Source organism: Caretta caretta, chromosome 3 (assembly GCF_965140235.1).
Source record: "Caretta caretta isolate rCarCar2 chromosome 3, rCarCar1.hap1, whole genome shotgun sequence".
Classification (NCBI taxonomy): domain Eukaryota; kingdom Metazoa; phylum Chordata; order Testudines; family Cheloniidae; genus Caretta; species Caretta caretta.
Genome location: NC_134208.1, coordinates 110857363 through 110872665, shown reverse-complemented (window position 1 = coordinate 110872665; position 15303 = coordinate 110857363). Strand labels below are relative to the sequence as shown.

General features: G+C 40.2%; 1 protein-coding gene across 3 annotated transcripts in view; it reads right to left on the bottom strand.

Annotated features, from left to right (window-relative positions):
- UTRN (utrophin) overlaps nucleotides 1–15303 on the bottom strand; it is a 577632-nt gene that overhangs the window by 4843 nt on the left and 557486 nt on the right. For all 3 annotated transcript variants that reach the window (XM_048844328.2, XM_048844327.2, XM_048844330.2), the window contains 2 exons: nucleotides 11685–11793; nucleotides 9818–9904 (listed from right to left, as the gene is read on the bottom strand). In XM_048844328.2, coding sequence (XP_048700285.2) covers nucleotides 9818–9904; nucleotides 11685–11793 — 196 coding nt within the window. The remainder of the gene's footprint in view (nucleotides 1–9817; nucleotides 9905–11684; nucleotides 11794–15303) is intronic.

Genomic DNA, 15303 nt, shown 5'->3' with positions numbered 1-15303 from the left:
GCATTTCAGTACTGTGAATGATAAATGTGGGTCATTCTCGAGAAATCTGGATTCAGTTAAGAGTAATAATATAAATATTATAAATATTGTGTTAACTATGTGGATAGCTCATTATAAGTGCAACCATAACAACAACAACTGATGATCATCCCTTAGGAATCAAAGACTATATGGACTTGTACACTAACTTCCTTAGGGTTACACTAAAGGACCAGGCCCCAGTAATGCTCTCCCTGTTAAGTTCCACTATAATTTTTTCCAATTGATTTTCTTTGGATACATTTTAACAGAAGAGGTCAGTGCTGTATTTAGCAAGATTTACAAAGCATATTAACAAAGGTGAGTGGGAGACCCAACAACTTAGGAGCAAGAGTAAAGGTCAGGATGTGGGAGGAAAGAAGCACACAAACACACAGGAATCTGTGAAATATCCTTGGCAAATATATAGTGAGCTATATTCCAAAGCTAACTCCAGGTATCTACTTCATTAAACTGAATGCGTTTCAGGAAGTCTTTTAGAAATTGCTAGAGAACAAACAGCCAAAATGAGAAAGGAGGGGGTGGGGCAAAAATCTCAGGCAGTGATGTTTTCACAAAAGAACTGTTTAGCATCACGTTATGAAGGTTTCAGAGTAACAGCCGTGTTAGTCTGTATTCGCAAAAAGAAAAGGAGTACTTGTGGCACCTTAGAGACTAGCCAATTTATTTGAGCATGAGCTTTCGTGAGCTACAGCTCACTTCATCGGATGCATACTGTGGAAACTGCAGAAGACATTATATACACAGAGACCATGAAACAATACCTCCTCCCACCCCACTCTCCTGCTGGTAATAGCTTATCTAAAGTGATCATCAAGTTGGGCCATTTCCAGCACAAATCCAGGTCTGCTCGGCAGCTCTCCAACACCACTTTCTACAAGCCATTACCCTATGATCCCACTGAGAGTTACCAAAAGCAACTACAGCATTTGCTCAAGAAACTTCCTGAAAAAGCACAAGATCAAATCCGCACAGACACACCCCTGGAACCCTGACCTGGGATATTCTGTCTACTACCCAAGATCCATAAATCTGGAAATCCTGGGCGCCCCATCATCTCAGGCATTGGCACCCTGACAGCAGGATTGTCTGGCTATGTAGACTCCCTCCTCAGGCCCTACGCTACCAGCACTCCCAGCTACCTTCGAGACACCACAGACTTCCTGAGGAAACTACAATCCATCGGTGGATCTTCCTGATAACACCATCTTGGCCACAATGGATATAGAAGCCCTCTACACCAACATTCCACACAAAGATGGACTACAAGCCTTGGATTTATGCTGGAAATGGCCCACCTTGATTATCATGCACATTGTAAGGAGAGTGGTCAGTTTGGATGAGCTGTTACCAGCAGGAGAGTGAGTTTTTGTGTGTGTGTTTTTTTGAAAAAAAAAAAAAAAAAAAAAGGAGGGGGGGGGTTGAGAAAACCTGTATTTGTGCTGGAAATGGCCCACCTTGATTTTCATACACATTGTGAGGAGAGAGAGTGGTCACTTTGGATAAGCTATTACCAGCAGGAGAGTGAGTTTGTGTGTGTGGGGAGGGGGGGGGCGGAGGGTGAGAAAACCTGGATTTGTGGTGGAAATGGCCCAACTTGATGATCACTTTAGATAAGCTATTACCAGCAGGAGAGTGGGGTGGGAGGAGGTATTGTTTCATGGTCTCTGTGTATATAATGTCTTCTGCAGTTTTCACAGTATGCATCCGACGAAGTGAGCTGTAGCTCACGAAAGCTCATGCTCAAATGCCACAAGTACTCCTTTTCTTTTTACGTTATGAAGGTTACAGGTCAGAGATTAATAAGTCAGTGTCATTAAAACCTCTAGCTACCCCTTTGTCTGTAACAAATTGGAACAGATTGTGTTCACCAACTTCCCCTCTTTGGTACATGTTAGTAAACACAAGACAGAGGTTGTGACTAAACTGCACCCTTTTCGGTCTCTATGTATTTATCTATTTTAAAGATACCCGTCTATCACGGATGTATGTACAGGCCTGTGCTCCTGTGTAAGACATCAGTGTACTAGTACAGAGCACATTTCATACCAAAGTGGGCATTTCACAAAACTAGACAGCCAATAAAAACAGAATGCTTTGCCAAGAGTGAGGATAGTCCAGTGCTTATGGCCCTAGCCTCGGACTTGGGAGACCTCAGTTCAATTCCCTGATCTGCCACAGACTTCCTGGTGATCTTGTGCTAGTCACTTAGGCTCTCTGTGCCTCAGCTCCATATTTGTAAAATTGGGATAATAGCACTTTCCTATCTCACAGAGGTTTTGTGAAAATAAATGCTATATCTATACTAGAGAGCTTGCAGCAGCACAACTGTACCTGTGCCAACGGGTGAGGCAGCAGTGGAAATGTAGGCACCTAGGGGACTTTAACAGTGTAAATTTAGGCACCATGGGATTTTAGGAACATCTAGGTTTAGGCAGTAGCTTAGCAGGGGTTTTGAGCATGTCAAAGTGTCTAGACTTTGCATCTAGGCACCTAAAGTGAGAGTTAGGCCCCAAATCCTGTGGTTCTGGGCCTAAGTGCCCCCAGTTCTCAGGAAAGTGGTGGCACTGAGCAACTTTTAGGAGATGCTCAGTACCTCATAGAAGCAGACTTGCTGGCAGTTAGTGTAGAAGATATTTAATACCCCACATTACTGAAAAGATGGGATTGCTGAAGTATCGTGTACATTCAGTCTACATAAGCAATGTAGATTCAACTTTGTAAAGCACAAAGGACTTCCAGCTGGGCTAGTGACAGACTATTACACGGCTCCCATTAATTACAGCAGCTTGGGGCATCTGGAGGAACTCAATTCTTGTTTGCTGCAATAAACAGTAGTGGACAGGGTCTATATACCTTTATGAAATGGTTATTAAAGAAGTATGTTACCTGACATTCTATTTGTCATAAAAAGTCCTTTAACTTGATTATATGAATTATAATTATATGAAACCTGATCCAGGAGACAAAAGAAAAAAAATGGTAGTAGAATACACAACAGAACCTCTTCCCACCCTCTAAAAAACGAAAAACCTGGATATTTTTATCCGCTTTCAGCAGCAGAGAGCCTCCCTTTCCCAGAGGGAAAAACAGTTACCTATCTCTCGTAACTGTTGTTCTTCAAGATGAGTTGCTCATGTTGATTTCATTCTAGGTGCGTGCATGCCCATGTGCACAGTCATCAGAATTTTCTGCCTTAGCGGTATCCATAGGGTTGGCTGGAGTGCCCTCTGGAGTGCCACACTCATGTGTCAGTATATCAGGTGCTGCTGGCCCTTTGCCCTCTCAGTTCCTTCTTGCCAGCAACTCTGACAGAGGGGCCGCAGGGTCAGTAATGGCATACCAGTCTCCCGGATCCAGGGAGGAGATGATGGAGGCCAGGGAAACCATGCGGAACTTCAACTTCTTGAGATGTTTGTTGAGTCTCCACAGGACCAGAATGGGTCTTAGGAAATAGTGGAAGTAGAATCCTTTCATCCTCATTTCCCAAGGGACCTCCTCCATTGCCCCCAGCTGGAGAAGGTTGTTAACCTCCTGAACAAGGAGTTGCTTGTGAGAAGGGTCCCTGAAGAGGGATGGGGAAGGAGGGCCGGGGGGGGGGGTGGCGGCCCAGAATTGCAGGGTGTATCCTAGACATACAATTTCTAGCACCCAATGGTCCAAGGTGACCCACAACCAGGCCAAACAGTAGGAACGAAGACGGTTGAGGAAAGGATGAGGTGGATCTGGGGAGTTGACTCTTGAGCGCACCCTCAAAATGAACACTTCTTGCCCCTGTGATGTTTTGCCAGGCCGGGTTGCGCAGGTGAATGGGAGGAGGAAGGGCAGCGACGACTAAAACTCGTGTCCCAAGGCCATGGCGGCGGCCGGAACTACTTCCTTGCCAGCTGAGGTGTATGCAGATCCAGCGAGTTGAGGGTGGCCCGAGTGTCCTTTAGTCCGTTCAGCCTTGCATCTGTCTGCTCTGCAAAGAGTCCAATCCCATCAAACAGGAGATCCTGGATTGAGGAGACTGGAACTGTGCCTCATGACCACCGCTGAGGTGACCGCCCGAACAAGGTCCTTTACCCTTGGTCCTTCTTGCTTGGTGCCTGGTCATGCTTTTTTGACTTCTTTTTGGGCACTGGCTAAGGGGAACAGTGCCAGGTACAGCCCGGTGCTGAAGGTGCACTATGAACCGAGGCAGATGTACTGGGAGTGAGGCCAGGTGGAGAGCAGCCTCCATGAGGAGAGCTCTCAAACGGATGTTGCGCTCTTTGTGTGTCTTGGGACAAAAGTTCGTACAGATATGACACTTTTCTTTTACATGCGATTCTCCCAAGCACTTCAGAGAGCTGCCTTGGGGGTCATAACAGGCACAGACCTGTTACAGTCAGTGCAGGGCTTAAAACCCGGAGACCAGGGCATTCCCTGCCTGGGGCAAAGTCCCTGCCGGGACCCTAACTTACTAATTACAGTGCTTAACTGGTAAGTCACTAACTAACTACAGTAAACAAAACTATTTACAACTCTAATACACAGAGTGAAAAAGAAACTGCTGACCACTTGGCAATGCAAGGGAGAGAGGTGCTCTGACCAACCACCCCGGGTGGTAAGAAAGAACTGAAAGGGCATAGGGCCGGTGGTGCCTGATATACTGAAGCATGAGTGCGGCACTCCAGAGGGCGCCATAGCTGACCCTTACAGATACCACTAAGGCAAAAATCTCTGACAAATGTGCATGGGGGCACGCACACACCTAGAATGGAATCAACATGAGCAAACACTTGAAGAGGAATTCTTATTTTTCATAGTTAATTTTCCCCCCTTTTTTTCCCTGGGGAAAAAAACCAAAACAATGTTTTCCTGACTACAGAAAAAGGTCAAAAGCATCTTATCTGTTGAGGATAACGGACTCTTATCATTGTCCCATGGACCAGTTAATGTCATTGCAAAATACAAAGCTTTCCCAACACATTCTGTTTTGGATTGTAAGATTTCACTAGAGAAGGACTTCACTGAGGGACTGTATTTCCATTAGATTTTATTTTTTTGAAATTGCAGCTATCATGAGTTTGCTCCCAGGCTCCTTACTGATTCTAACTCAGGGAAATTACATATTAAAAACTGGCTGTACTCGAACATTACACTCTTACAAAATGACAGACTCTATCTGTTATTAACTCACTCTACAATAGTGCCTCATCTCACGTCACACATGCTGAAATACTCAGCGACAACAAGTTGAGTTAAGGAATAATAACAATACATGTACTACTACTAAATATATTATTTAGGGCTGTCGATTAATCATAGTTAACTCACACGATTAACTAAAAAAATTGTGATAAAAAAATTAATCGCAATCACAGTTTTAATCACACTGTTAAACAGAATACCAACTGAAATTTATTAAATATTTGTGATTTTCTACATTTTCAAATATATTGATTTCAATTACAATACAGAATACAAAGTGTACAGTGATCACCTTATATTATTTTTATTACAAATATTTGCACTGTAAAAATGATAAAAGAAATAGTATTTTTCAATTCAGCTCATCAAGTACTGTAGTGCAATCTCTATCATGAAAGTGCAACTTACAAATGTAGATTTTTTTTTTTTTGGTTACATAACTTTGTAAACAAAACAGTGTAAAACTTTAGAGCCTACAAGCCCACTCAGTCCTACTTCTTGTTCAGCTAAATCGCTAAGACAAACAAGTTTGTTTACATTTACAAGAGATAATGTTGCCCGCTTCTTATTTATGTCACCTGAAAGTGAGAACAGGCTTTCGCGTGGCACTTTTGTAGCTGGCATTGCAAGGTATTTACGTGCTAGATATGCTAAACATTCATATGCCTTTCATGCTTCAGCCACCATTCTAGAGGACATGCTTCTATGGTGATGATGCTCGTTAAAAAAAAATAATGCATCAATTAAATTTGTGACTGAACTCCTTTGGGGAGGAGAACTGTATGTTCCCGCATTCTGCCATATATTTCATGTTATAGCAGTCGCAGATGATGACCCAGTGCATGTTGGTCATTTTAAGACCACTTTCACTGCAGATTTGACAAAAAGCAAAGAAGGTACCAATGTGAGATTTCTAAAGATAGCTACAGCACTCAACCCAAGATTTAAAAATCTGAAGTGCCTTCCAAAATCTGAGAGGGACGAGCTGTGGAGCATGCTTTCAGAAGTCCTAAAAGAGAAACACACCGATGCGGAAACTACAGAACCTCAAACACCAAAAGAGAAAATCAACCTTCTGTTGGTGGCATCTGACTCAGATGAGGAAAATGAACATGTGTCAGTCTGCACTGCTTTGGATCATTATCAAGCAGATCTCATCATTAGCATGGACGCATGTCCTCTGGAATGGTGGTCGAAGCATGTAGGGACATATGAATCTTTACTGCATCTGGTATGTAAATATCTTGTAACACTAGCTAATACAGTGCAATGGGTATGCCTGTTTTCACTTTCAGGTGACATTGTAAACAAGAAGTGGGCAACATTATCTCCTGCAAATGTAAACAAACTTGTTTGTCTGAGCAATTGGCTGTACAAGAAGTAAGACTGAGTGGACTTACAGGCTCTAAATTTTTACACAGTTTTATTTTTGAATACAGTTTTTTCTGTACATAATTCTACATTTGTAATTTCAATGCTCATGATAAAGAGATTTCACTACAGTACTTGTATTAGCTGAATTGAAAAATACCTTCTTTTGGTTTTTACAGTGCAAATATTTGTAATAAAAACAAATATAAAGCGAGTGCTGTACACTTTGTATTCTGTGTTGTAACTGAAATAAATATATTTGAATATGTAGGAAACATTGAAAAACCTTGAAATAAATGGTATGAATCAATCAATAAATCAATTGAACAGGTTATGATTAATAGACAGTTTCTCAACAGAACAGCAAATAAGCCATTACACTTCACCCATTGCTGTCATTAGTGGCTGTAAGAGACAACGCAACTCATCAAATGTGCACACAACACCCATACACTTTTATCATAAGTAGAACTCATCATCCAACATTTATAGCAGAAGTTACTCTGGAAAATGCACTGAATAATACACATTAGATGTGTTTCAACATTAAATTACCTGCCCTCTTGATCTGACCCCTTCCCCTGCAAACTAACAAAAGAAACCAAACTCCTTAATGAAGACGAATATTGTACTATGCTTCAATTTTTAAAACTGAACACTACTTTACAGTTAGAATGGTCTTAAACCTCCCTCTCCCACTACTTATTTGAATCTGCTCCAAATGCTTCGATTACTCAGTATGTAAGAACCACAACATATCCATTTTGCACCACTGCTGAGCAAACGAATTAGCCTTTGGACCTACCTCTCAAAAACCAAATCTTAGCCAGATGTAATTTTAAATGAGTGAGAAAGAGACCTAAAATAAGGTTTATAAATAAAACAGCAGGTATAAATTTTAATCTAAGTGGGGCTACTCCAGCTTCATGAAAAAGAAACATAAAAAAGCACAGCTGATTGGGCTGCAGTGAAGGAATTTCTCAAAGTGAATTTCTGAAAGGAAATTCTATTTTGAGCAAATAGCACTAGTTAGCTAGTAAGATCTTTGTGATGGTTACTGGTGATACTTTGGCAAAAGTGGCTGACATTACTACTAGTAAACCCCAGAAGTTATATTGCGGCTAACGGCATCCTGCATTGGAGAGGGAGATGGGGAAGGGGGGGACGACACCAACAGGAAGGGATCACATCAGCTGGAAGGATTGCGGCTAACTCTGTGAGGAATGCTCTGCAGGTGCTAGGGAAACTCATATCAGAGAGGGATGCAGAACCACTATTACAAGCTCAGCTCCACTCCCCAGTGTAGAAAGGGCATGGAGTTTAGAGTTGCTATGGGGAGTAGATTCTTCCACTCCTGTTCAGGGAAAGCACAGACTGGGATTATGGCTGTCTCTTGAACAGGAATGCAAGGGAGCTAAAGAACCCCCCATTCCCTGTGGGCCTGAGCATGTCCAACCATGATCTAACCCCATACTGCTTTCACCATTGCATTACAGGCCTTCACAAAAGCAAAATAAAAAACATGGGAGGAGGGGATACTTTTCCTTTGCATTTTCCATTCACTACAGTGACAAAGAAACAGTCTTATGGCCAAATGTGAGCGGTGCTGAGCACCAGCACTACTGACTGACATCAGTGAGAGTTCCTGCAGCATAGCACCTCTCAGAATTAGGCCCTTAACATGCACTATAGTGGCCAGTAATCTAGCACTAACTCAGGACCTCAGGGGACTGTTGAAACAAGCCATGTTTTGCAAGATACTAATTTGCTTTTTCAAAATGTGTAAAATGCATTTTCTCTGATGCAATTCTTCAAAGACACGCAAAGTGTGTCGGAGAGATAAAGGGAGTGTTTTAATAGGGTTCAGCAGAGTTTGAGAAACGGAATACAACATTGAGCGAATAGCTGACTTCTTTGGCAGGGATAAGAGATAGAAACCCTCAACATTTTTTTTCCCCTAGTGGCCATCTTCATTACTTTGTGGACATTTAAAACAAAGCTTTACAAAGATGCTATTGAACACCAGAGCTTTTATGGATGTTTTTGCTCTTGCTTAGCTAATACTGAAAACAAATTTGTTACATATTATAAACACAAGCTCCCTGCAACATCCCACAGCTAGGAACAATAGCATATACACAATGCTGGCAGAACTAAAGGGATTCTATCTTGTGTGACCAGAGAATGCATTGACAGTAGGAAGAGAGGTCAGCAGATACATGAATTAACTGCTGTAAAGCGCTCACAGGTGTCTGAGGTGCCTCCAGCTGTATAATCTTTTCCAGGGAGCCTTCACAGCACTGGAAAAGAGACCATGATTCTCTTTCCTCCTCCACCGCCAGCCTTCCTACTTCTCCCCATGGCTGGCCCAGTCTCCATGCCTTTCTTGCAGGTCAACAGAGTGTCCCTTCCATGGGGCATGGAGGAAGGCATTCCAAGGAAGGCAACGCAGTCTCACCCCTGGATGCTGGAAAGCATGCACATAGGGTGTTCTCACTGGGTGAATTTAAGTGGGTCAATCTGCTCAGGCTCAGGAGACAGTGTGTGCTCAGCCCTTAGGGGAGAAGGCTATGCCTGGTGTCTCTCTCTCCTAATATTTTATATGGTTATATTCAAACTATTTGAAGATATTTTAATTGATGCTGCCTAGAAAATTGCACAGATTCCTGATCTGGGAGGTCAGTGGTGTGGTGAAGGACCCAATCCTGCAGTTCCTATTTTGCCCCCTAAATTCAAGAGAGATCACTAGCACCCAGAATTCCAGGGGCTACATTTACTACTGGTATACGTGAGCATAACTCTATTTACATCAGCAGAGAATCTGGCTCTGCATCTTCATTTCTTCTTCAAGACACAATTGAAGATCCTGTTTGAAGCAAACTGCTTTTCTTAAAGTAGGCCATGTTCGAGTGAATATTTTTTCTTTTTTAAACACAGGATGACTATGATTTAATTTGGCTTCATTTTATCACTCGCTATGTACGTTAAACAGTTTCAAAGAACAGGATTACGCAGCCATCACATCTTGCCAAACGTTCTTATCAGACTTAAGCTTCATTTTTCTTGGTCAATATTCTGCATATGACCTATTTGCAAATAAGGTTCAGTCTCATATCTATACTGCTCCGTGTTAACTTTCCAGAGAATGACAAGGGGAAAGAAGCAATGGCCGGGGGGGGTTGGGGAGCGGGAAGGGAGGGAGACAGATTTCACTATACTTAACACTTACAGCAGCAAGTAGGAAATGTGCTGTTGATTTGTTCCATGACATCTGTTAGATCTGTGCTGGTATCATGAGGTGGGCCTAACAAGTCATCTGCAGATATGACAACAAGATAAGCAATAAATTTAATAAGGAAAAAAAAAAAAGAGACAGATTCTGAAAGTCATTCCCATCTAACCTACCGGCTAAATGCTCTTTTATATTTAAACTGAAACCCCCTACTTGAAGCATTTGTAATGTAATGTGCAGGAATTGCTCATTGATAATTGACAATCTTGGGAGGGGAGGTGGAAGCTCAATTATCAATTTACAACTGATCTCATTTTTCTACTTTTGAGGCTTAACCACTGTGCCTGAGATTTAACCAAAGGAAATTGCCCACATGAAGCAGAATGTAAGAACTTACTGTTAAAATAAATAAATTATTCTCTCATCTTGTTAAGCATTTTTGGCAGCTGCACATTTGATATTCTGCTTTATTTTAAAACAATTTGCTGCGCAATTTCCAAAGCAAACAAATCTGAGATTTTTCAAAAAACATTTATCTTCCAGATAGTCTTTGTTCAATATGCATCAGCAATCCCATCAGTGCAAATGTTTTCCAGGCCATTTCCTTCCTTGTTTGTTTCTTAAAGGGCTTCTTAAATTTAGCCAATGAAATGATTAGGGAAATCCGTTTGCTTCACTTTTGGCAGTGTTATTACAAAGCATCATATATAAATCTATCAGTTCATGAAAATAGCATGACAAAAGTTTCATGTCACATTTACATTTTTTATGCCAATACTGAAAGAAAATGCTTTAGTATGAAAAACAAAAATCAATATTTTTTTAAAAATTGTTTCCACTGCATTGGAATCAGATTATCAATAGTTCAATGATTTGCATATAAGGAGTGGTGGTTTCTGCCCTCTTAGCAAAGATTTAATCTCTGAGGCCTTGAGTCAGGAGTTTAACCCTATTAAGGACTTTAAGCACGTGCTTAAGTTCAACTGAAGTCAATGAGAATTTGAATTAAGTGATGTCCTGGTAGGGACGGATTTAAGTATGTGCTTCAGTGCTGTCCTGAATTGGACCCAGAGTCCTGTAGTAATATAGCTCCATTACTTTTGTAAAACACTACGTAGTACTACATCTATACGATATTATTGGAATTAAAATGTACATCAACTGTTAAAATAAATGAATAAAGTATGTTAATTGAACAAAGTATGATGCATTAGTCTTGTTTTTTAGTGTTTATCTGCAAAGGTTTTCCCAGCCATTAGTGAAAATTATTGAGGTTCCAATAGAATAAGGTTTAAAATACCCATTTAGGTAAGATTCACCCATGTGCAGAGGGTCTGCACAACTTAAATCCCACTGAAATCCTAACAAATAAAAGTTTTTTCATCAGAATGTCACTATAAGATGAAGAGGTTCATTATATCCAGAATTGCATTTAGGACTAGGAAATTATACTATTTGCTGTCTTTAAAGAAAGAGTGCTTTGCAGCCTATCCTTATGATGTGAGATGCATACCATGGCTGTAGGTTTCTTCAGTCCGATGGGATTTAATTCTTCCCTCAGTTCATTAAGGGACTGTGTCAGTAATTCCCCTTCTCAGAAGGGACAGGAGACCAAGTAGTATACACTCTCATCCATTACTCATAAAAAAACAAGTCTTCTTTCCCCAAATCACAACACTATATTATTCTTCTCATGATGCCCAGTTCTGAAAACTCCTACTACCAATTGCAGTGAGCTTTGCACCCAGCAGTGTTAGCTACAAATTATAATGGGACTAATATTGCTACTTCAGGCACACATTAGTAAACCTGGTTGCAACCACTTGTAGACAAACATGGCACAATATTTGACCAAAGTACTAACCTGTCTGATGAAACTGTGAGCTGGTGTCCTGATCAAATGAGTAGCTGTGAGCAGAATACTGGGGTGAAGCACAGGAAGAGACTCCATTAACTCTGGAATCAGATTCAGGCTGAAAGAGGTTTAAGAAACAAAAATTCCATCATTACAGTAACGCAGAAGTTTACATGTACCAAGTTGCACGCGCGCGTGTGTGTTGTTCCCTTTTTAATCACTGTCATCCATTTTTCTTCCTTTTCTCTTCTCATGTTATTTCTTGTTTCCTTTTAATTCTTCCCCACTCATCTCTGTTCCAATGTGGGTTGATCTTAGGAAGATATAGCTTCTAGGAAAATAATCTATAAAGAAAATTTGACCTTTCGATGTTGTCATAGTCAGCCTCCAATTAGCTCCATCATGTTAAGGCAGTGTTTGGCTGGGCATGTGTTCCACAGAGTAACAATCTCCATTACACAAAACAGTCCACTCTTCTTGCCCAAATCCCTTGGTCAGGCCAGGAAGGGATAATATGAAAGAATCTTACAAAGGGGCTTGGGTCTTCCATTAGACTATCTTGGAATCCTTAGGAGAGGTTAACTCCACACTCTTCAGTCTTGTATAACTTTATAAAATTCTCCCCACACACCAAGTCAAGCAAACACTAGTTTTCAATAAGAATTATGTCCAAATGAAGTTTAAAACTTCAGCTGCTTTTGTTATAGCCTGTTCTAAAATGCATGGAGTGTGCATTTAAAAAAAAAATACGTGTGTGTGTATAGACATGAATATAGCTGAACTGCTTTGTAATAGTGACCATAATGTAGTTAAACGTAACCTGTAGGGGGAGAAATACCAAAGAAACTCAAAACAGTAGCATTTAACATGAAAAATGAGAAGCAAGCTAAATGGAAATTAAAAGGAACAGTCACAAGAGTGAAACGCTTGAAAGTTGCATGGAAAAAATTTTAAATCATCATCATACTAAAGGTCAAACTAAAGGTATACTCCAAATTAAAAATACAACATTAGGAGGACAAAAAAATGCCACCATGGCTAAACAGAAGAGTAAAAGAAGCAGTTAGAGACAAAGAAGACATCCTTTAAAACTGGAAGTCATATCCTAGTGTGGAAAATAGAAAGAAACATAAATCTCTGGCAAGTGTAAAAGTATAATTAGACAAGCCAAAAATGAATTTGAAGAGAACCTAGCAAAAGAGACAAAAACTAACAGCAAAATTGTTTTGAAGTACTTCAGAAGCAGGGAGCCTGCCAAGCAATCGATGGGAGCACTGGACAACCGAGGTGCTAAAGAGCACTAAAGGAAGACAAGGCCATTTGGAGAAATTAAATGAATTCTTTGCATCGGTCTTCACTGCAGAGGCAGTGGGGGAGACTTCCCATACCTGAGCCATTCTTTTCAGGGGACAAATCTGAAGAACTGTCCCTGACTGAGGTGTCAATATAGGTGGTCTTGGAACAAACTGATACATTAAACAGTAATAAATCACCAGCACCAGATGGTATTCACCCAAGAGTTCTGAAGGAATTCAAATATGAACTTGCATAACTACTAACGGAGGTATGTAACCTATCGCTTAAAATAGGCCTCTGTACCAGGTGACTGGAGAATAGCTAACATAACACCAATTTTTAAAAAAAGGTTCCAGAGGCAATTCTGCTAATTACAGGCCAGAAATCCTAACTTCGGTACCAGGGAGATTGGCTGAAACTATAGTAAAGAACAGAGTTATCAGACACATAGACAAACACAATATGTTGGGGAAGAGTCAACACGGCTTTTGTAAAGGAAATCATGCCTCACCAATCTATTAGAATTCTTTGAGGGAGTTAAAAAGTATGTGGACAAGGGTGATCCAATTGATATAGTGTACTTGAACTTTCAAAAAGCCTTTGACAAGGTCCATCACCAAAGGCTCTTAAGCAAAGTAAGCAGTCACGGGATAAGAAGGAAGATCCTCTCTTGGATCAGTAACTGGTTAAAAGATAGGAAACAAAGGGTAGGAATAAAAGGTAAGTTTTCACAGTGGAGAGAGGTAAATAGAGTTCACCAAAGATCTGTACTGGGACAAATGCTGTTCAACATATTAAAAAATGTTATGAGAAAAGGGGTAAACAGTGCGGAGGCAAAGTTTTCAGACACTATAAAGTCACTCAAGATAGTTAAGTCCAAAGCTCACTGTGAAGAGTTACAAAGGGATCTCACAAAACTGGGTGACTGGGCAACAAAATGGCAGGTGAAATTCAATGTTGACAAATGCAAAGTAATGCACATTGGAAAACATAATCCCAACTATACATACGAAATGACGGAGTCTAAATTAGCCGTTACCACTCAAGAAAGAAAACTTGGCATCATTGTGGACAGTTCTCTGAAAACATCTGCTCAGTGTGCAGTGGCACTCAAAAAAGCTAATAGAACATTAGGAACCATTAGGAAAGGGGTAGATAATAAAACAGAAAATGTCATAATGCCACTAAATAAATACATGCTATGCCCACACATTGAATACAGAATGCAGTTCTGATCACCCCATCTCAAAAAAAGATATATTAGAATTGGAAGTACTATAGAGAATGGCAACAAAAATGATTAGGGGTATGGAACAGCTTCCATATGAAGACAGATTTAAAAGATTAGGACTGTTCATCTTAGAAAGGAGATGACTAAGGGGGGGGATATGATAGAGGTCTATAAAACTGTGAATGGTGTGGAGAAATTTTCAGGGTTCCTAAGCACCCAAAACTACTTAAAATCAATGGGGGCTCAGCAGTGATGAAAATCAAGTCCTAGGTGACTCATGTTGGTGACCTAAAAATTGAGGCACCTAGTCAGAAGTTATTTCTAAAATGTTGGTTGTATTTAGTTTGAGTATATGTATATGTGTACATACACACACACTATATCTATATATCTATATCTAGATATATGCACAATTCTTGTGCATACACACACAAATACACATAAAATGTAAAAAGATCAAACTGTTGGTTCAATGTAACATAAATCCCTTCTGATATTTTTGAGTTTGTTCAAACATTCCTAAAAAAATTCATTTTGAGGAAGAGACTAGTCATGGAAAATTCCAGCTCCAGAGTTAAATATTTTGGGAAGCTATGAGTATGTGACAACAGGTGTTTGCGTAGGTTTGCAACCTTAACCACTGTTATCATGTATGCTGCTGAATGCAAATTACTCATCTTCCATGTTATTTAATTAAACCTGGAAAAAGCAGCCACAGAAATTATTTTAAAGAATAATACTTTAGGACTAAAGTGGAAACAATTACTGTTTAACATTCTGACTTTTAAAACTTAGACTGAAAAAGTATTTAGAATGACTAAGAATGATGTTAAATCAATGCAGGGAGTAGGAAAAAGATGGAAAAACATAACTCCTACACTGAAAAACCCTGCTCTCCTTTCCAGCTCAAACAGCCTTAAGTGAAACATTTAATTTCCTCAGACAATTACTAGCTAAAAGATACCTAGAAATTGTTTGACGATGTGAGTTTGCCTTCCCCTCCATATACAATAGAAAGAAATATTCCATTGAGCACTTTAACAAAGCTGTTTTTCCCCTCTCCAAACGTCACTTTTTCTTTCATTATGACATTATGAGTAC